Source organism: Temnothorax longispinosus, chromosome 12 (genome assembly GCF_030848805.1).
Source record: "Temnothorax longispinosus isolate EJ_2023e chromosome 12, Tlon_JGU_v1, whole genome shotgun sequence".
NCBI lineage: Eukaryota > Metazoa > Arthropoda > Insecta > Hymenoptera > Formicidae > Temnothorax > Temnothorax longispinosus.
In genome coordinates, this window is record NC_092369.1 from 8808207 (window position 1) to 8831960 (window position 23754).

A 23754-nucleotide genomic window follows, 5' to 3' on the forward strand; every position below is an offset into this window, starting at 1 on the left:
TCGTCGCGAGCGACGCGTAATAACTGCCATTTCGATCCGTGCTCTCTTGCTCCCTCCGGGCTGTAACACCGACTCTACTTGGCCGCGCTCTTTCTCCACGGTCGCCATTCCCCCTTACGGAATAAGAGAATCTCATTTCATGTGTTCGATATTTCATGAAAACGTGCTCGGAAGGCCGACTGCTAGGTGGAAAGAAATGGGTTAGAACAGACTGGAGAACAGGGAATGGAAGACTCAGGAAAGAGCCACGACCGCGCTTGGCCAAGGGATAGGTATATCGATTGAACATTCGTTCAAATATTTAAAAGCTATTACCATCGATGCACTATAGTTATATTATAGGATACGTCGGTCGGTCGGTCGGTCGTCGTACAGTGTGTCCGTCTCAAAATATCAAACACCATCAGAGATTAGATCCAACCTATATTCACGCGTTATGCATGCCTAATAAAAAAAAACTCGAACAGATAAGGTCAGGGGCCCATAATTTAGCGTCTGTGAAGTTGGCACGACATTCTTTGAATTTCAAAAAAATACTAAAAGTTTCAGTAGCACTTTTCATAGTTCTACAGTTCCTGATAAAAATTAAACAGAATTCCGCATTCCTTATAGTAAAAAATCGAAATTGAAAAACTGTGCTAACTTCGCGAATCTAGCACGACAGACACCCTCTTCTTTAAACTACCAAAATGCGTTGAATATTATCAGTTTTGACAAGAGTTTCCGAAAGTTCTGTTCGAGTTACACACATATATACAATTTCAGATCAATATTCCACCAATTAACAATTTTTTATATCCGCGCCCAGCACACTTAGTAAAAATGTGTCGTGCTGATAATTTTCCGCAGTTCTAGCGACTATTTTCGACAGTTACGTCCAGCACGACACTTTGTGAAAATGTGTCGTGCTCATGATTTTCAAGTGTCGTGCTAGACGTAAGTGTTAAAAATTGTTTAAAAAATTATAAATGGTCGGAACTATTTGTAAAATTGATCCTAAAGGTTAGAACTCTTATAGAACTGTCGAAAACAACCGAAAACTGCCGAAAATCTTCAGCACGACACATTTTCACTAAGTGTCGTGCTGGACGTATCTGTTAAAAATTGTTTAAAAAATAGTTAATTACCGGAACTCTTTTTAAAACTAATTCTAAACCATAGAACTCTTGTTAAACTATCGAAAACAATCGTTAGAACTTCGGAAAATCATCAGCACAACACATTTTCACTAAGTGTGCTGGGCTCGGATATAAAAAATTATTAAAAATTGGAATTGGTGGAATTGGTGAAATATCGATCTGAAATTGTATATATGTGTGTAACTCAAACAGAACTTTCGGGAACTCTTGTCAAAATTGATAATATTCAACGCATTTTGGTACTTTAGAGGAGAGGGTGTCATGCTAGATTCGCGAAGTTAGCACATTTTTTCAATTTCGATTTTTTAATATAAGGAATGCTGAACTCTGTTTAATTTTTATCAGGAACTGTAGAACTATGAAAAGTGCTACTGGAACTCTTATGTTAGTATTTTTTTGAAATTCAAAGAATGTCGTGCCAACTTCACAGACGCCTTCAAAGAGCATTATAAGATAATTAAATTTTGCTCAAGTTCGCAATTAATGTTCAAAGTTGCATGTAGTTCATTTATTATCCTCTGTAACTTTTTTTGGAGCCAAATGTATCATGATTCTCTCGCATTGGGAATGGCATTCTCGCAGAAAGCGTAAAAGGTCAATGCAGCGTCATGGGGCATTTCCTCTATTCTCGAAATCCCAGGCAGGAAGGGTGGGGTTTACTTACTGCTCAGAGAGACGCCGAGCCTAACAACTATACCTACAGTCACCCTTAATCGAGACTCGAACCCTCGTCTTCGAAAAGTTCGGAAGCAGTAGCTCCGATGCGGCTTGTACGAAGTCGAGGGAGTACACAAGGAAGAAGGGAAGCGTGGGAGGGAAACGAGGTGAACAAGACAGCGAGAGGGAAAAGAAGGGAAAAGAGGAGCCTGTGAAATCCTTGAGAAAGGAAAATCCTATCCCGCGTGTATCCGCTCGTAACGAAGCGGGCTCTCGCGACTTTGGGACAGACTCCGCAGCCAACTATCCCTTCTACCCCCTTTGGCGCAGTGGCTTAGTCCTCTAAGACAGCGACTAATGGCCTTCTCGAATGAACCGCGCCGTTATTAATGTCAGCGGGATACGTGCGCCGAGATACAAAGTGCGTAGCGTTCGATTGCTGCAAATTACGCCGCGTGAGAGTGCAGTAAACTAATTAATAGCGACTGTTATCGATGAAACCAGTCGTCTGGAAAATTAAGAGAACCACCAATGCGTGCACGTAATGACAGTCTACGAAAAAGTGATTTTCGAAGCGCATTTTTTGGCGTGATCGAAAGTATGATTTATTCGCTTGCGACATGGTAGAACGTGCGTCGGCCAATCTTAAAGGTTCGATCTCCGTACGTGCCGATGTTATTATTAAAACTTTGAAATGAGTTATATCTGAAATTTTTTGTTGATAATAAATTATCATACGAATGATTAATTATAAGAAAATCACGCTTCACAAAATTCTAAAACAGATATAACTCTGTGAAGATATTATTTAAATTTTCGTCAAGTACATAACCGATATTAAAAATGTTAATGCAGGTATAAAAGTTTTTTCTCAAGAATGTTGTTAAATAATGTAACAATATTGCTACACGTAAGACAAAGACAATAACAGTACTCTATTGATTTAATTGATCTCGGTTGTAGAATCATAAACGTAAGCACAAATTTTGAACTATTCCGTAGTGTCGAATATTGAATCAGTTTGGTTGCTTAATCCGATTGGCGTACTCGCAATAGCATGTGAGTAGTAGAGGAGACGTAAGTACAAATTGAATCAAAACGAGACAAACACCGAAGTCAATCGACAGACCGACAAGCACGATGTACGACAAAGCGAAATCGAAATCGAGAAACGGAAGTGACAGTGCACGAAATCGTATTCGATAAATGAATACTAGGTTAGATATTTCGTTGTTATATCGCGATTGCGCGTCCGATAAATATGTATATGCACAATTAAGCCTGTTCGTTTTTGCTGCACTTCTGAATTAGTGTAATAAGTTAAAATAAAAGAAAATATATTTGTTTTATTCCAATTTATTGCACCAGTTCAGAAGTGCAGCGAAAACGAACAGGCCTATTGTCTCACTACATTTATCAGTTAAATGTTTCTCTTAACCACAAGGTATCTGTCGCACTTATCTGATTAATTTAATAGGATCGTAGCAAGGTCGCTTTTCATAAGGGGTTCGCTTAACGTAGATTACATCTTCAAAAACTTGGAGCTATCGCAAGCAGCCAGCTGTTCCAACCAACAATTACGAAAAGGTGTGGCGAGTAATGAGCGGTAAACTAAACTAAACAAAACAAAAAAAAAGAAAGAGGAAAACAGTTACGATAAATTGCCGATCGTGAGAATGTATCGTGAAATTTTCGAGCGATGTGTTTTCCGCAACTCGGTGAACGTGCGCGGCTCACGGTGCAATTTTCACGAGGTGTTGCACCGTCCGCGTCGTGGGCTACGCTCCAACGATCTTACGGATAAATAGGCGCGTATTGGCGGCGATTGTATCGCGAGTACCGTAATTGTACATAGGTCCCTACGGTTGGAATGTTGATTAGCGAAGTATGCGCTAGTCGAGACGACGCGGACAAATCGTATCTTCTACGTGTGCACGATTGTGCGCACGATGAGAGGAGCGCACACGCATGGTTTCGAAATGGAAAGTATCACTTTGACAACAGTCAGGTCAGTAGTCGCGCGTGCACGCATGGGAGAACGAAAAAAAAAAAAGATATTTCGTAGCGCCGAGAGGCGAAAGACGCAGGTGACGACCAGACCACCGTGCTCTGAGAGAAACAGGATTTTTTATTCCCTTCGCGTTCGCGGTCATTTGCTCGCGTGTATGCGTGCTCCCTGCGAAAAAGGAGGTAACATATGGGCGTATAAAATACCGAATGAGTCCACCGTGAAGACGGCCAGCCGTATAGTCGCGTTATTCATAACGTTGTTCACCAAAGCCAAGAGACAACAGTGATGACACATGATTGTCTCGATCACGAATCACAGACCACGCGTCGATATCGGTTACTCTGTTATCGTTATCCGCGTAACACAAAAGCGCAACACGAACGTGGTTTTGATTTGCAACGATTATATGTAAATTTTGTAAAATTTTTATTCCCTGCTAGTTATAAATCGCTTTTGAACATTTGCGAGTCACACGTGGTCGAAAATTAGGGAATTTACGAAACGTCAGATAGAATATATAAAAACTTCGTCACGATTCAGTTCAGCTGTCGCTGTTTTCTGTCGAATGAAGTTATGATGACACACTGATAATTTGCATGACGCAATTCAGGGGATATTTTACGTCGAGAATATTTAAATTTAAAAATAAAAAGTGTTGAAGTTATTGCGGGTTTCATTATCTTTTGCATTGAGATAGAAAGATATTACATGGATAATGAAATATCCGATTTTCAACAAATTCGTATATTCTTAAATTATTGAATTTAAATTATCAATATCTTATACCAAAAAGAAGAAATTATATTTATCAAGAGGAAAAATCTCAAATCCTTAAAAAAAAAGTAAAAAATCAGCTAAACCTGTTTGATTCTTGTAAAATGTAAAAGAATCGTATTAGAGGTGCGAGTTGTATATTGAAAAGCAAAGTTGTAGATAGAAAATTTATCATTTGGTCTGTACCGCTGAACCAGCCGCATTAAAATTTCATAAACAGTGCACACGGAAAGTGCACTCGCGCTTATTGGTACATGGGAACGTAAATGAAAGCGAGTATCATTCGGTCCACTCAAAAGTTCATAAATGAATCGGCGCGCATGAGTAATCGCACTCGATGACCCTCCATGCAACTCGCAGAAACTTTTCTGCACTATAATTTGCAATTTTTATAGCTGTTCGATCTTTAATGAATTAATTTCAGAAATTCGCTTGAAGTTTACACAGAAAAACATACAAGGATTATCTAAACTACTGACAGCTTAATTACCACAATTTTGCGCTTGTTGTTACGTATCGGGAACAATCGTAGCACTTTTGGTTTCGACACTTTAAAAATAGAAGATACGTAACGTTGCAGGAAAATGTATTGAAAAATATTCCTGTGCAGAGAGATTTAATTTTATAGAAATTTAATATTGAAGTTTAATCATAGAAAAAATATTGAATGTTGTACATTATCGGAAAGAAATTGTAATAAACATTGGATCGGATAAAAAAATTATCCGCTAAGAATTATATTTGCTCGGATATTATCATATAATTTATAGCAGAAAATGCGATAATTTTGATCTTTATATTTTTCAACGCAAAGATTATGTATGATGATTTATATACAAATTGCATTAATGCAAATTTTATTTTATTTTTTTATCAAAAGGATAGCGATATATGAAGAAAAACTATTTTAACACAAACATTATTGTCTCGACAGAAGTTGCAATATAGTTTCTCTACTTAATTAATAGATTTTATATTAATTAAAGTCATTGTATCTTCAAAAAAATTAAGATCAGAAAATAAAAATATTGAAAACAATGAAGAAATGACATCTACGTCGAAATATCATCATTCATTATAATATATTATTAATTATTATATTAATTATTATGTATTTCATACAATCCGTATAAATTAAATTAAAAAATAAAAACATGTATCAAAAATTAAGATTTATAACTTATAAGTACATATCCACAAACGCAGTATGCATATAAGTAATTTAATTCAATGAAAATTTCAAGATGATTTTAATGAACCGGAACCGAAAAAATACTGTAATTTACAAAATACCGGTACCTTTGTTAGCTAGAAAACCGAAATCGAAACCGAAACCTTTATTAAGTATTTTAATGGGCCGAAACCGAATCGAGATTTTCGTCCGGTCCGGGTCCCTGCTTATAAGTATACATATCCACAAACGCAGTATGCATATAAATATTTTAATTCAATAAAAATTTCAATAAAAAATTTTTAATAAACCGGAACCAAAAAAAACTGTAGTTTACAAAATACCGGTACTTATTTTGTTAGCTAGAAAACCGAAACCGAAACCTTTATTAAGTAATGAACTTTTTAATGGGCCGAAACCGAAACCAAACCGATATTTGCGTCCGGTCCGGGTCCCTGTTATAAATCTTAAATTAAGATACTTAGAGCCTTGGGAATTTCCTTAAACCTCAAATCAATCACGGACATTAATAATTATGCCGTGGATATGTTTGAAAAATTTCCCCGGACCCTCTGCAAAAGAGGACAGTGTCCGAGGAAAAGAAAATGGATGGCAAAATGTAAATCAATAGAAATTTTGATATTTGTAATCTCATATATAAGTCATTGTCAAGCGAAACGCTTGTCCTGCCATAATCTCCGTTGTTCAATGGTTCGTTTACAGAGCAGTGTTTCTGCGAAATCATGCGTTCCGCGAGAGGAATAAATTAAAGTTTGCAAACTAATTTAAATAAACATCGACGATGTGTAAAAATAAAAACCGCCGCGCATACTCGCAAAATTCGCAATGCATTCCAATTGCGGGCTTCAGTTACGCAGCGATTTGCAGTCACTATGAAAAATTTCAGTAAACAAAATTATTTTATAAAATATTTCAACAAAATAATGACAACGAATACACACGCGATGTAAAAACATTAGCTCTTTAATATCAAAATACAATTACAATTTTTTTTTCCGACAAGTGGTGTTAGGTATAACTCCGTGACGAGTGTTTTGTTGAAGTATATATTCACACAAACGTAGTATGCATATAAATAATTTAATTCAATGAAAATTTCAATAAAAAATTTTTAATAAACCGGAACCGAAAAAAAAACTGTAGTTTACAAAATACCGGTACTTATTTTGTTAGCTAGAAAACCGAAACCGAAACCTTTATTAAGTAATGGACTTTTTAATGAACCGAAACCGAAACCGAACCGATATTTTCGTCCGGTCCGGGTCCCTGACTTCATTATTTGACACAGCATAAAATACGGGCACGATTAATTGGCCATCGGGAATAAAAGTAAACGCGTCGAGTGACAATTTCGAGAATGATTAGTCATACGCTCGTTATCAGAGTTACAAAGCCGCGGAGCTTTATCGTTCTGGAAACAAGTTTAAAGCTCCGCTTTGTTGCTAATGAGTCAGAGAACACGCGCGGTAATGCCTCCTCACGTATATCCACGTTTGTTAATTAACCGTACTGCGAGACGATGAAAAGACAGTCGCTTGATATTCGGAAGGGCGTGTGGCTTTTATCGCGCAAATAATTAAAACAAAAGCAATAAACCTAGGAAATAAGATCGGTTTGAGAGAGACGAGAGATGTTATTAACGTCAGTCTGTAAACGTCACGAATGTAATGCTAAACTTGTTTAGGCATATTGGTAAACCGGAACTCAATGAAAAGTATAATAGGTTTTGGTTTAAATTTTCTTATTGAAATTATTAGATTTATTACTTAAGGCCTTGGGAATTTCCTTAAACCTCGGATCAATCCCGGACATTAATAATTATGCCGGATATGTTTGAAAAATTTCCCCGGACCCTCTGCAAAAGAGGACAGTGTCCGAGGAAAAGAAAACGGATGGCAAAATGTAAATCAATAGAAATTTTGATATTTGTAATCTCATGTATAAATCATTGTCAAGCGTCAAATATGGCACGAGAATCATTTGTGGCGTTTGAGTATAAGTATATAAGAAAATCATGTTTCAAAAATTTCAGGAAGGAATTAAAACTTATAAGTACACACATATCCACAAACGCAGTATGCATGTAAATAATTTAATTCAATAAAAATTTTAATAAGAAAATTTTAATAAACCGGAACCGGAAAAAACTATAATTTGCAAAATAGTGGTACTTTTGTTAACTAGAAAACCGAAACCGAAACCGAAACCGAAACCGAACTGATATTTTCGTCTGGCTCCACAAGGTAAATTGACAAAGTAAATTGACTTACCGGTGTGGTGTACGGTTGGCAGGCCAGCCTGATGCCGTCGTGTCTCAGCTTCTCCTGCAGCAACATTCTCAGCTGCATCCTGGGAATTCTCACCAGCTCGGCCTTGCCCTCCTCGTACTCGTCCGCGAACTTGGTCAGCTCCTGACCGCCGCTGGAGGAGCTGGCCGTGGGCGACGCACGCTGCGCCTCCTTGTCGCTGGGTGGCCTGTCGGACGACGTCCTCGACGACTTGGAGCTGATATTGTCGCAGCTGTTGTCGTTAGTCGTCTCCTCCAGCGTGAAGTACACGCTCGCGGCGCCTTCCTCGCGCAGGGTCTTGACCGATTGCAACAGGCGCGCGCGGTGCTTCTGATTAAACACGCCGATCGCATCGAGATCCGGATCGCCGATTTGCTTGCAGATCTCAAGGTCGTCGTAGCCGTTGTCGATAAACGACTCCGAGTACTGGCCGAGATGAAGCGATCGCAGCCACTCGACCACGATGTTACTTGCCATGGTCATCTTGATGCTCTCACGTTGTTCACGCGTGGGTTCCGACTACGCCCCCGCTCTCGTTCGCCTCTCTTCAAAACCGTCCTATCCTCCTGCGCCCGCTCCTCGTCGCGACGAGCTCGGCTTTATTATCCGCTGCACTCGTCGTCGTCGGCGGCTACTACCATCCCGCGAGGCCGCCTCCCAGACGACGATGTAACGTCCATCGAGGCGCGCGCGAGGATCGTCCAATGTAATCACTCGGTCGATTTAGCGAGTAAATCGGAGGCCCCGTCTGCCGTCTTCTTCTAGCGCGACATTCTCCTCCCACGATCGGCTGCGGTATTAACGAGGGTCGTCTCGCCGGCGACCCTGAAACACGCGGGGCGTCGACGGGGGGAGAAAGGTAGTTTGCGGCGGTCACGCTCGCCGCTCGACATGTACCGCTCCTCGGCTCATCGCGAGATACACGGGTGACAGACTCGAGATCGCTGTCGCTCTCCCTTCTCTCTTTGTCGTCTCGCCGACGTGTCCGAGAGCTTACGCGCGTCTCCCGTCCGCGTTTCCGACAAGACGCAAAAGCCGGAGGGCGAAAGGCCGACGGTAGAATCTCGTTTTCGACGCGAGAAACACAGGCGCGGAAAGATTTGGGGAAATTTTCGAGAGATCACACGCGCACACACACATATACACACACACGAGAGTGTCAGTCCTTCCCGGCGCACATACGACAGCAGCCCCGAGGTTATCTCGATAAATCCCGTCGCGTCCCGCACCTTTCGCTTTTCTTTGCGCTCTGTGCCTCTTGCTTTCGCCCGTCACCGACGAAATCTAATCCGGCACGCCGCTGCTCGGTGACGCGACTTTTTTCGTTATTTACGCGCCGCGCGAGCGAGCGAGCGCGCGCGCGCGCGATGGATGTACCTCTAATTCAAATAAAAGTCGTTGGAATTACATCGCGCACTCGCGAGAGATTATCACCTGATTCGCCAAAGTCGCGCGATCGTCAATCGATGCGGGAACGGAACGCGCTTATCTTCACACCACACTTGTCGCGACGAAGTGAGAGAAACCGGCGAGTCTCTCGTTCCGACGGCGATGAATCTGGGCGATCCGCGAAAAGTCCGCGAGCGAGTCCTCTTCGGCTGGAAGACGACCGTGGGATCACGGCGAGATCGACGTCGAGATCACCGAAGACGAACGACGTGGACGGATCCTTCCGTTGAGAGCACTGGCTGGCCACCGGGCGAAGTCGGCGCGGAGAGAGCGACTCGTCGCTCGCTTCAGACCGACGCGACTTTGAAACTCGCGCCACAGTCACTTGGAATCTCGTTCACGCGACAGGTAGAGACGAGTCCGCGTCGGTTACTCGCCACCGATGAATGTCACGCACACGCACCAAACGCACGACGAAGACAAAAATTCGAACGCGTCCGCCGGCCGACGTTACGACGCGCGCGATCGCTCGCCCCGACAATTTCTTCGAAAACCACGGCTTCTCCCTCGCAGAAACCTCGTGCAGTCACTCGCGACGGTCACGGCCGGCTATTCCACGCGTTGAAGTTTCCCCCTTCGCGCACAGACACACGAGCGGGACTGCGACGCGCACTGGAAAACGGTCGTCCGGTCGAGAACGCGATCGAGAGATTTCGAAGGGGGCCGAAAAAAACGCGACGGCGACGACGACGGCGGCGGCAACGAACGGCGAGGGTCCGTTGGTATCCCTGACGCGCGGCTTGCCCGACCGGCCCGCGTGCGAATCGAGACGATCGACGGCGACGAGAACGACGACGACGACGACGGGATACGGGATAAACGTGGCCGGTGATCTTCGCGATGAACGCGCGTCACACACAGTCAAACCGAGGAAGACGTCATCGTCGTGATTCGACGGAACGCGCGAGACGATGCACCACAGTACGACACTACCGCGACGCGGCACACGGCTCGACTGATACGAGACACTCACCAGAGGGAGTCCCCCCCACTACTCTTCACGAACTGCCTCTCCCCTCTCCACGCCCGTGCCGACTGCCGGCGTCCGGCGTCGCCGGCGCTGCCGCTGCGTGCCTTGTCCTCTCCCCACCAGCGGGACTTCTCGATCACCCCCCCCTTCCCCCCATCGTCTCGCGCATCGCGTACGCACTACGGAACGGAACGTGCAATTTCAACCGGCGACTCCGGCGAGAGCGAGAATAGGCCGTCGACTACGGTCAGGATGCAAGATGCAACACCAGCCGTCGGGGTGGATCGGTCTCTCGGTCTTGCGACAGCGGATGCGGAACCCTGACGGGGTAAACTCGGCTGTTCGACCCGAACCTCTACCCGTCGAAAATTTCAGAATTTCGCTGAAAACTTCAGCGACTTTTCCCCCCTTAAACCCCGAATGTGCGCGCTCCGGACTTCTAAAGATTCTATCTCACTTTTCTGGGATTCTGTTCTAAGCCCACTTTAGACGATCCATAAATCTGCGTGTCGGATTTCAAGATAGAATTCCATTTATTATTTTATAGGTATTCAATTTATTTGAATATATGTATTTAAATATGTGGTTTGGGAGAGAATATTCATGTGTTTTAAATAATTTTCCTGTTACACGACACATAAAATTATATACGCATAGATAGAATTTTATTATAAATTCTGCCACAAATTAAAAATTGTTTAAAATGGACTTTGTTAATATTTGACATAGATATTTTAACGAAAGAAAATGTTTTTTAATACCGATCACCTAATATGAGAATATTTTTATAATATTCTGCTTCTATATATATAACAATAAGTCTTTATGGTATTCTTTATGGTATGTAAGTTACAGAATTTCTATTGCACATTGTTACACAATATTGACATTTTCTACTTTGAAGTACGTTAATAAATTAAACGAGAACATTGCTCCAGAATTTGATTAAAATTCCGAGTATCGCATTTTATTATGTAGATTTCAACTTCGACTTTCGCGCAGAGAGGATCAAATTAAAAAATAGATTTTAATATAGACAGCGACGAAATCCGCTTATCGCTATCGGTTTTTGTATTAAAATGACAACGGTTTCTTGAATTCACACGAAAAGCGTGGAAGAAAGAAGCGGAAAAAACTAGGTACACTCTCGTTTCTCTTTCCATAACGTCCGCGTTGCGTGATCGTTCAGAAAACACTGTGGTCACTGGACGAGAGTTAGTATCGATGATTATCTACGACAATCGTAATCAATTTCTTTGTCAGAACGGCGACATTTATAAATGAACGCCTAACGGCAATGGTACAAGGCCTGTGACCCACGAGGCCAATAATCTGCACTGCTGCCAGTCAAACGGCCGGCACGTTCAGCTCTCTATGTGCTATTATATCACGCTCGTATGAAACTAGACTGCATCGAGCGGTGAATGCGATAGGAACGACAATAGTTCGAGGGTCACGTCGATGGCCACTTCCTCCCTTTTTCCAGCAGGAATTGAGAAATTGAGTATCCCTTAAGGAACAGCTCCTCTCGAAAATAATGAAAAAACTACGTAAGATAATCATAAATACAATTATATATTGGATAATAAAAATGCGTAAAATAATTGTTCCTCAATGAGATTATTTATTAAAAGATTTTGCTTAATCTCTTAGAATTAAAAAGATAAGTTTCGAGAAAAGTTTCAGTATATTATTTTATCGCAATAAGCGACAAAATTTTATTAGATATCCACACGAAATTTTTGGATGGAAAGTAAAAAGTAAAAATATTCATTAATAATTTAATGTTTTGATCATTATTATTCACACATCGAAATAATTATTGCAGTTCATACTGCAAATTAATACTGTTTTGCAAAATAATTTTAATATTATTTATTATTATGTACAAAATGTAATGCATAAAATACATTCTTAGCTCCTTGTTGCAATGTGATATTTAGATAACAAGATTTCTATATTCGTTAATCATCTATATTCGTTTTAGCAAAGATGTGCAGCATTATTTATTTTAATTATTCGCCGTAAAACACCTGCCGCATTTGCTTTTCGAGAAATACGAGCGCGAAACCGATGGCAAGCACTACTCTTGGGAAATCTCTATTAAATGACAATGCTAGTCGTGCGGAGCTTGCGACCGATGATCGCCGATATATGCGTGAGGTCCGAATTAATTGAATGATCGGCATGGACGTACCCGTCCTGCTATGACGGCAAAGCAGGGAGTGACAAGTAGCTCTCAATAACGTGATATGACATTGCGTGTCGTGGACAGGAAGGACCCTTTCAATGCAACCCTCGCTATTTCCTCGCTTTGGTCGAGTAATTTGCTTTCGAAGCAGAGGGATGAGATTGGAAGACGGGTCACCTGTCAATATATTAACTCGTTTCCGCAATGCTGCGAATTATTATGAAACGGCGATATAAAGCTTCCATCGTTCACGGACTGTTTCAGATGTGCCAAATATTTATAAACGTACAACAAATTTCAATGTGGTATCGGGATATTCCTGATTATACGGAATAAATGATATTATCGAGGTCTCTTTGAGTTCGTTATTAATGTCAAACGTTACGATAGACTGCATTAAAACCTTCCATACGTCAGCGAAATTTTGCGCGGCTGCGATGTGTGTGCGTGTGTGTGTGTGTAAACTCCGATACATTATCATAATACATAGATATTTTAATAACTTTTCAGATGGTGTAATCAAGAATATTTTTAAAGAAAATTAAAACATTGTGACAGCCAGTACGACGTGTCAAAGAAAAAAGAGAAAGAGAGAGAGAGAGAGAGAGAGAGAGAGAGAGAGAGAGAGAGCTTGAGAATAACGTTATTTTATACATGTTTGCTAAATTTTACTTTTTTAATTTGCTAAATCAAAATTGAATCAAAATTAAATTCATATCCAAATGACATATAAATCAAATCATTACATTAGTCATTAACAGGTCATTAATTTTACGAATAAGGGGATACGGAAGATTAGCATTCCGACGATTGTCTGCTGAATATATGATAAAGCATGCCCTCCCAGGATGGTTACCGCATACAGAGCAGGATAAATGTAGGGTCCTGTCGGATTCTGGTTAGGTACTTGGTTTATCTTTAATCGGTGCGTCGACAAGACATGACGCTAGCAAGAATTTGCAATTTGCTGATGTATGCATATATTATATAACGATAAAGGATCGCAAATATAATTTAAATAAATTCTCGAGTTAGGGAACTAGCAACTGATCGAGGTTAAAATATTAACGTCAATTTCTTGCTATAGAATTGCAAAGAGAAAAATCGGCGAAGCGTTCCAATCCGTTCTCAGGATTCTTGTTCATTGTTTTTACAAAACGAGAAGCAGTGTATCATCTTGTCAGCGACACACGATATTCTATGGCCGTATAACGATCCGTATAAATTCTAATCGATAATCCGGCTGGCGTTTAATCCTGTAACTTTCATACGTATGCCGTTTCATTGTTTACGAGTCCAGCGACGGCGTGTTTACGGTGTGTTTTACCGTTTCAAAACAACCAATAAAACGGCACTTCTCGTTCGCTTCTCGTCGCTATGTGCCATATCGACGGCCGAGAGCAGCCTACGACGCTGCAACCAGAACTGCGGCTTCGCGCCATCGTTGCAGTCGCGCGCGGCTATCGTCTCGGTGTCCGAGGTCGACGTCGCGATAAAAAGTCAGCTGGAGCCAAGATGCTCAAAAATATCGACATTAACTGCCGATTCGTTTGACTGTGAGTCCGGTGGAGAAAAACGCTGCGTCCGATGCTTGCGAAATGGCGATCGTAAATAGCGGGTTCGCGCCCCGACATAAAACTCCGAACGAGCCCGGGCGAGCTTAAGGCAGACAACCGTTTTTAGAAAAAAAAAACAAGAAAAAAAGCAGCAGATCGCATGGCTTTATAAGCGTTATGTGCATATATCAGCCGCGTTAACTACCGATATAAAATTCAAGGAAAAAGATTTTGAGCGAGCTTCTCTCCCTTTCTCGCGCGACGCTCTGTTGGACGCTCTGCTACGCGGGTAAATTGCGATATCGTAATTAAATAGACGAAGCTCCTCGTATTTCAGAATGATTCATCGCCGCTAGACGAGTCGTTTTCATCCCGTGTCATTAACACATTACGGTGCACGACTTGCCGGCTCGAATTGCCCCGGTCGCGGCATCGCGGCAACAATTTTTCGGCTCCGTTCTGCTACATTACGCGACTCGCGCTGCGAAACCTGAATGGTACGCTATTTATCGTCTCACCGATATTTCATTAAAAAAAAAAAAAAAAAAGCGCGGTGTGGCGCCCGCGAGTCCGGCGGATCCCGACGGTCTCTCTCATCGCCTTTCCACGAATAATTTCGTGACGTTTATCGTTCAAGGCTGCGCGCTCGTAAACAAAGCGAACGCGGAGCTCTGTTTCGTGTATATCTAAAAGCGCGTATATGTATCAAACAATAAGAGCGTACTATAAAGCGCGGGCCCATGAAAAGAATTTCCGCGCTATAGGATACATTTAATGATGGATCGTAAAGAACATACCGTAAATGATAATGATAGCGGGACCATTTCTGCGAGAACGTTATTTGCTGCAAACATCTCGGCGGTAATACGAGACTAATTTCTGTTTTTCCTCGGTACGCGCCTTACGTAGCGCGAGGGGGTGCTGCGAGAGATGCCTTGGAATCTGCGTAATTAAGCGAGGGGTCTCGCGAATAAATTTACATCGTCTGTAAATCCTTCACATTAGATAAATGCTCACAATTAGCTCCGCTCCTGCTGTGCCCTCAGCGCATTTCGAATTCGCGAAGGCTGTGCCGTTTTTGGTAATTAAATAATATTGCAGCTGTTATAATTGCACGCGAGAGTAGGTGTCCGTTTATTGTCTGCGATTTACTTGTATGCATTAATTATTATTACCTAAATGATCACAAACATGCACGCGCGTGCTATTAATAAATCTGTGGTAATTAACAAGCTCTACATAAATTAGGTCATTTGATAATCTTCTAATACTAATCTAATACAATAGTCTCTGTCTTTTGTACATTGTTCGAACAAAAATAACTTTTATCACGGGATGCGAAGAAACGATAAAATTAACAGAAACGTTCGTTTCGTCATTATTAAAACTTTCTCTCTATGTATTCTCGCCTGTATTCTAATTCTTTAAATATAAGAAGAGTTAAAGTGACTATTTACATATTAAGCTTTAACATTAATATGCAGACTCTTGCATGTAAGTTTGTAGTATCGTAATATAAGATTTCTCTGTACTGCATTACTTTACTGGGGACAGTAAGAGAGATATTTCAGAGTGATATCAGTGACGGTGGTTTAACGACACCGTAACCCTCACCGCAGATAGAAGGAATGCACTTCATTTCTGGACGGAGGGTGCATAAAGGACCATCCGTGTACCCGGAAAAGCTCGGGTTAATTCAGAGGCCTGGCGAAAGTCGTAAAATAGTGCGTGACTGCCGGTTTTCCAGCAGGGAAAGGAGGAGGAAGCACATACGTACGTAACTACAAGTGGATGTGTTTGCGAAGCAGGTGGAGCTTTTTAAGGGAACCTGCGTGTATATCTGTACTTGCCCTTCTGTACAGGATGTCTCAAAGAGAAAATCACGTATCTTGATCATATTATCTTTCTTTGGCTTATTTGAAGACTTTAAATAAAATGTAGCAGATCATGATTTTCGTCTAAATCTAATTTTAAATTATTAAATATCTTAATAAATAAAATTTTATGCGTCAAAATTTTACTGAAATATATTTCAAAAAGAGCAAAACTTTGTTTAAAATTTTAGAATCTTAATTCGCTAAAATATCTCTTTTAATCTTCACTGGACTAAAAAATTATTTATTTTTTTATATTGAAGTTATCGTCAAATTTTTAAGCCCTATTAAAATATGGTTATTTTGAGACGCCTTATATACATAAGGACTAGTAGCTTACCTTGAATTCGGAGGGTAGGATTCTGCTGTGAGCGAGGCACGTACGTCTTCTACGACTACAGATACCATTACGAAGATGACGGTAGGCAACTGAAAAAGTATATACAGCACATCCAAGTTTTTCAATGCGAGACGAAGGAAAGGTTTGCTAAACACGAAGGTCCTACCGATAGAATGTTAATATATCTTTTACACATATGCAAGCGAATTTACGGTAATTCAAATTAAAAGTTTTAATTTATATAATAATCGACGTCGATAATGAGAAAGAATAAGATAGTTAGAGTAAGAGCAAATTTGCTCTAATTTATTAACGTTGCTAAAACATCATCAGTATTCTATGCAAACTACTTTCTCGCTTTATATTTTTCTTGTGATACTCGTACACGCGTAAGTTAAACATGGCGAATTGGGCACCCGAATACCTACGGAGCTGAGATCACAGCCGGAGGCTGTACGAAACGGTTATGTGGTTGTCGAGTCTGCTAAAGCACAAGGTCAAAGTTTCGGCAATTTGAGATGCGATGCGGGTAAGGAGGTAGCAACTTTAATCACTTTCGAATCGGGGTAAATCTACTCGCGTATCTCGAACCCGCAGGATCCATATCGCGTGTAGTTGCTGCTTTACGAGAGGATTCTGGTATAAGGGTATCGTATCAAGAAGGAAACAATCAGTGCTAGTTAAATTAACAAGTCGAGTAATTCAAAGTATATTCTTTTCACAGACATATAAAACAGTTTGTAGTTATATCTATAATTATTTGAATTTATTTATAATTGCCTGAATGTATTCCATGATATACAATGGAGATATACTTTTTGTATATCCTCATAGATATAAGATAGACGAATAAATAGTTACAAATGTTTGGTTGCGTCATGCTTAGAATACGATCCAACTGTAAACGTGCGAACGATACATCTTGAAAGAATTGTTAGCAATCTTCTCCTGCCTACGTAGGATTACCATAACAGGAAATATCAAACAGATCGTCGTATTTCTTATCTATCGCGCGCTCGCATGATTATTCATCTCTTCGGATTTCGCATCGTGTTACTTTCACGTCTTCAAAATGCAACACTTTCTCCTTCCCTAGTCGAAAACACGAAAGTAAACGCCAATATATTTATGCACCTCGATCCTTTTCGTTTTACGGTTTTAGGCGGAATTTTAATCGAGGTCACGACCTCGCGCGCGGACCTTCCGCAGTGTGCGAATCCATAAATATCAAGTGAAACGCGAAATTAATGGGTGTGGCGTGACTCGGGCCAGCCGCGTACCGTACATCCGAGGTCTCGAAAACGGCAGATGTATCGCGTCGGCGTGCAAATCAGAGATGTCGCCTGTAACAGATTCTTTTGAATGTTTCGCTTAAAAGAATTTCTTCTCCGGTACCGGGTAAGAATATCCCTCGCTGTCGGAGTCCACGCTCAATTGGAGTCCCGAGCCTATGGAGCCCAAGTCATCACCACCGTTTATGATGCCACCGGAAATGCTAAATCCAGTACTCTGTCCACCTTCCAATAATGCGCCGGCTCCTCCATTGGCTCCTTCAATCCCGAGAGGACCGATTGATTGTATGGGTTGAGAACCGATCGATTGTATGGGTTGAGGACCGATTGATTGGATGGGACCGATTGGTTGAGCGGATACCCCCGAAATGTGATATGGATCAGATATGGATTGAGAGATTGAAAATGAGCCTGGTGCGTGAATTGCTACTGGGACCGGACCGATTGGAACTGGGACCGGGTGCGCTACGTGCACGGGATGAGGTACTGGCACTGGAACCGGGCGAGGTACGTTAACGGGATAGGCCTTGGTGACAATAACTGGAACTGGTTGGGGCACTGGAACGGGGACGGGACGCTTTACTTCGAAGGGTACAGGATGCGGGACCGGCACAGGGACCTTGCGAGTGACGGGAACGGCCTGAGGTACAGGAACGGGAACTGGAACCAGGCGATTCACGATCGTTTTGTGAATGTGTACAGGTCCGTGTCCGTAACCTGGTCCGTATCCGTAACTTGGTCCGTATCCGTAACCTGGTCCGTATCCGTAACCTGGTCCGTGTCCGTAACCGGGTCCCGCACCGATGCCGAAACTTGGTGCATATATTCCGTGACCGTTCGGCACTCCTCCTATGAATTCGATTCCATTACCAATTCCTCCGGGCCTATATCCGTAACCGGGCCCATATCCGTAACCGGGTCCGTGTCCGTAACCGGGTCCATGTCCGTAATTGGATCCATAATTGGGTCCGTAATTAGGTCCGTAATTGGGTCCGTGTCCGGATCCGTGTCCGGATCCGTGTCCATGTCCGTTCCCATATCCATTTCCATATCCGTTTCCATATCCGTTTCCATATCCATATCCATATCCATTTCCATTTCCATATCTGTTTCCATTCAACACAGCATCACCGTGGGAGTTGTAACCGCCATGTCCATATATCGGTGATCCTCCGTGTAGAAGGCCACGTTTGTCATGTTTCTTCTCTGACGCATCACCGGCGAGGGCGGCGGCGAACAGTAACGAAATCTGTAAGCAATGATTTGTCATTTATTTGTGTCTGTTATTAAGAAAAAAGATTGTATTTTTTGGTAACGAGGTGCCTATTTTATTATAGAAATCAGTAACATTAATTTTTTCGATTCTATTAATATAATAAATGGCGACGCATCATATTGTAATTTGTGGAAAGTAGGGATTATATTCACAGACATGTATTTGCATGATTAAGATATAGATTTGAGAATGGCAAGTGATTAACTAAAAATTCAATATCTAGACAAGACATAATATTAAACAAAATTATACTTTGTTCTTAATGTTCTAATAAATATAGTCAGACACAATCATGTTACAACACAAGAAAAAAAATTTATATCCGCTAATGATAAAAAAAATTGTGGAAGTTGAAAAACTATACCTCTTTACTTAATATACTTATGACAAACAGTAAAACTTTATTTTCTTATGGTACACTCGCGGCTATTAAGATATCCGGAGAAAAGAAGTTTGACGAAAAATTTTACTACTTACTAAGAATGCCCTCATGGTGAACGTGCTGTGAGGAGATGAGTCTGAATGTGCTTCATATCATCGAGATTCATCGGTTTTTATACGGCGACGCCAGACGACACAACTACTTTCACTAGATATTCGCTGCAACACGCCCTCTGATCTGGACCCATCACATTCTAAAACTCCCAAACTTCCTCAATGATGCAATTGATCATGCAAGGAAGATTCGAGAGGCAATTCGCTAAGTAGATCAGCGCAGAAGAATATTCATAAGTTATCTTCTGACAGTCTAAGTTATTCTCTCATGGTATATATAAGATTTATTTAATAAACAAACTTCTTTGGAATTTTTAATATATTTATAAAAATAATTGCTATGCAAAATATGATTTACACAATTTTCTATAATACATACAGAAATCAAGAATAAACGAATCTCGAAAAATAGAATCAAAATGTTGTGTAAGCTAAAGTTAAAATAACGCTCTTGTCTGTACGTTTGTTAACATGATGCAAGTGAAAAGATTTATTGTTTCCATTGTTGGCCGTCATAGAAAGTTTTTTTTTTTAATTGAACTGCACTTGTAGAGTCGCTATCACCAACGATATTTTTTCTAGTATCTGGAAATGTCATTTCCATATCACACAATTGTTTTCAACGTCCGAGATATAACAGTCCATGCATATATCTGTAGAAGGCAAATATGCTTCACAATCATGCTCCAGATTATACAATCTTATCGACTAATGTACTTTTAATAGAGAAGAGAATATAATGCAAATTGTTAGAATTTTTTTTATTTAGATTAGCGAAAATTAGCGAAATGTACATATATATCCAGGTAAATAATAGAATATTAATAGAGACAAATTTATATTTAAGCTATATATTGTTTTTAAATTATTACACGCAAGACGCGATATAATTAAAAAATCATATACTGTTATACGATATAAAGTTCTTTATACATCTATAAAAGATCAAAAAGTAACGTTTTTCATTGCGTCTTACTTCTTTATTATTTCATGAAAAGAAAGTAACAAGGAAGTTGTCACAAATTTCTTTAGCGACGACGCATGCATATAAATCTGCCGGTGACTGGCACAGGAGACGCATTACCTAACACTATAACAGACACCTGCGTTAATACCTTTCTAGTTGCTTTATTTGTCGCGGTCAACCGTTAATTGCCCTTTTACTTACAGTTTAGACATCGGAGTAGTACGCTAGTCTGGGGCAATAAATCGGTAACCATACGGCGACAATTAGCAACGTCTCGTTGAGCGCGTTGTGAGAACTGCGCGCCGTTTCACAGTCCTAATTTCCTTACTTGAGAATTAATTGGACTCATCGTACAACGATTCTTGCGAAGTATGCGTGATTTCTTGCTTAAATAGCATAATTGTAGAGTTGATGACGCATTGCTCGTAGTCTATTTTTGTGTATCGTTCGTAATAAAAATAGTGACAGTAAAATTTAATAGCAATGCAAATAAGTTTACTAAAGCTGTTAAAATATTCGATTCTTTAAAACATTTGCGGTTGTAATAAAAAATCTTAATAAATTAAGCTTAAAATTCCAAACAGATAATGCTATGTTGCATTAATATCTTTCAATAAAATTTATTAAATATGACAGAAAGTAAGTACATACTTTAAATATATGATGAGTAATAAAGAATGATTTAAATATATGCATGATTAATTAACGCGAAGAAATAAGAAAATTAAATTCGAATTACTTGCATTCTTAAAAACAAGATTGTCGAATATTACGCGCTTCAAGAATAGCAATATCATTACTACAAGTGTTAATTATACTCAGAGAAACAGCATGGACACAGACAGAGAAACGAGCTTTCTCTTAAAGCTACGCGATTCAAACGGGCTATCGCTTTTGAAAGCGGGGTAAAGCGCGTATTTAGCTGCTGGCCAGGCGCCCTCTCATAATTAGCAGTTTCCAAAGGATTTCCACTGAGAGTCCGCTAGCAGGCGCCGCCAAGATTTATCCGCGTCATCCTTTTTATTCGGGTATTCACGAGCGAGGTGCCGAGAAAAAGAACAGAAAGTAAATGGAGACATATTCCTGTAGGAGCGCGCGAAGCACGGTCGATGCAGAGCGGGAGCTAATGTCAGAGATTAGAGGTAATCCGTTCTCGGCTGGCAATCGTCGAGGAGGATCCTTCTCGTTCGCAACCGGAGCACAGCTTCGATCTAGATACTGCAGTCGTACTGTCGCAGCGCCGGAGGTCTCCTTCCTCCTCCGGTCCTGGGGCTGGATCCTAGCCGCCCTTTTTCGCCGGCAGATACATTAGAAGGAATTACGAAGAGAGAACGCGTTTCGAGTGACGTGAGCATTAAGACCGCGCAAGACACGGCTCCGTAATTACACTAATTACGGAGTCGTTAGGATTCTTTATAAATACTGCGTCTTTGTTGCCTTTTTCTTCTTCTCACGACCGCTCCCACGAGCGCGAGCTTCGGAAGCGACCGCGGAAAGAATGCGTGCCGACAGCTTTATGGAAAATTTTGCGGTTCCGCGGTTCTTATTTTCCTCGTGATCAAGTTCCCTTTTGCATTTACCGTTACTATCCAGAAGCTAGTATATGTGCTATGCACTAGTAACAATATAACGCGGAAAAAATCTTGTCCTTTTCTCTGCTCACTGTATGATCTCGTTTTAATATTCAGACAATTCTTCCTGTGCTAAAATTGTCTATAGCATAATTGTAGATATTAAATATTTGAAATTAAAAGATTCTCTCATACAAATTAAAGGCATATAAACACAAAATAAAACCGTGTTTATTTCATCTGCAATTTACTGTAATCGACAATAAATTTAATTTGTGTGACCTTTTATTAATATATTTATAGTATTAAACATTCGAGAAATATACCTAATTAGATTTTCTAGCTATCTTTAAATGCAATAAAAGATATCGTTGTAGCACGTCTGTGAATCTGTTATTTTAAATTAAAACAAACGGAAATTCTGGTCATTGAACGATATTTTGGATCTATTCTATTCAGATCGAAAAATCCGGCAGACATATCGTAAACTTTCGTGTTTCTCTACTTTCACTAAACCAGTCCCCGAGGAAATCGAAAATATGCACCTGCAAACTTGTTCTTTTCTCCCAATAAGGCCGACTTCGCCATAATATATGAATAATTAATAGATCTTGCTAATTAAAACAGTGAACAAACTGCGTTGTCATTCGTGAAATTCGCATGCAGCCGTAATTTAAGTGCGATTTCGCTTGTAAAACTATCCGATGTTTTCATATTTAGATGTACAAATCGTAAAATCAGCATACATGTGTAGAATTAGGAAGAGTTATATAACCTCTCTCACACACACACACGAATTTTGGTGATATTCAGAATTTAGTAGAAAGTAAATTAAACTAGAATTTTTGGAAACAATATTTTATGTTTCTCAAGCTGTAATCATTAAAAAATATAGTCCATTTTGAATTGCTATACTAGCGTCCAAAATTATGAATAACAGATTGAGTATCGAGATAATAACAAATGTTGGCTTGTAGAAATTTTACTTTTAATCACAACGTGTGAATAAATTGATTCGCCGGTAAATTAAAATGCTTGTAAACTTTCAAATAAAGATGCGTCTTATAATTCAATGAGATTACGCGACAAAATATTGTTGCATAATACGTCTGCGTGTGCCTTGACACGTTTCCATTCGTCATGAACAACGCACTTTCGGGCACGCTCAGAAGTTCGTAAACCTCTTTCGCGGATTCATACGTCGACATTGTTTTACGGCATCTCAGAATGGCAAAGACGACGAGACGCAGAACGACGGTGCTGATGGCGCGAGAGCACGAGGAGAGAAAGTCGACGGGAAGAACTCGATTTCGCAAATGCCGAAATAAAAACTTTTCTCTCGCCTGGCTTTTCGCGCCGCGCACAAATCTCAAGCGTATTTTCGCGCGACAGTCCTCGCGATCTTGACAGTTCCGCGCAAATTGCAACCGTCGACAATCAAACTTACCGTCGCGCGAAACACCGTAAACGGCGAGGGATCCCGCAATCTTGTGCCGTTTCGACGTTCCCGTTTTCATGATGAGGGGTCCTCGGCGAAATGATTTTTGCGACGAATTTCTAAGGACGATGGTGAGAAAACTCGCGTTCGGATCGACGAAATCTAAAAGTAGTTTATACCGCGATTACTTGTTCCCGAAATGTTAGCGTATAAATTTGATTCCCGAATCGAACGTGGTTTTTCGCGGTTGTAAAAATCGCAGGCGATAGTAAAA

At 40.7% G+C, this 23754-nt stretch overlaps 2 protein-coding genes across 4 annotated transcripts in view; both read right to left on the reverse strand.

Annotated features, from left to right (window-relative positions):
* The window catches only part of LOC139823356 (uncharacterized), a 298137-nt gene extending 287657 nt beyond the window's left edge, over positions 1-10480 (reverse strand). Inside the window, exon 1 of one of the 3 annotated variants that reach the window (XM_071795806.1) lies at positions 8044-10480. In XM_071795806.1, coding sequence (XP_071651907.1) covers positions 8044-8544 — 501 coding nt within the window. In that variant the 5' untranslated portion in view covers positions 8545-10480. The remainder of the gene's footprint in view (positions 1-8043) is intronic. The other 2 variants (XM_071795808.1, XM_071795807.1) reach the window with 2 other exon arrangements.
* A 7332-nt stretch (positions 10481-17812) lies between these two features.
* Positions 17813-23559, reverse strand: LOC139822724 (uncharacterized). Its single transcript, XM_071794677.1, has 3 exons — positions 23490-23559; positions 19487-19527; positions 17813-18982 (listed from the first exon to the last, which is right to left on the reverse strand). The coding sequence occupies exons 1-3, from the start codon at positions 23557-23559 to the stop codon at positions 17813-17815; spliced, it is 1281 nt and encodes a 426-aa protein (XP_071650778.1).
* Between the last annotated feature and the right edge of the window lie 195 nt (positions 23560-23754).

Coding starts and splice junctions, on each gene's coding strand:
- LOC139822724 (XM_071794677.1), bottom strand. CDS start 23,559: ATGAAAACGGGAACGTCGAAACGGCACAAGATTGCGGGATCCCTCGCC. Junction 19,528..23,489: donor TTACGGTGTTTCGCGCGACG/GTAAGTTTGATT, acceptor AAGCACATTCAG/ACTCATCTCCTCACAGCACG. Junction 18,983..19,486: donor TCACCATGAGGGCATTCTTA/GTAAGTAGTAAA, acceptor CATTGCTTACAG/ATTTCGTTACTGTTCGCCGC.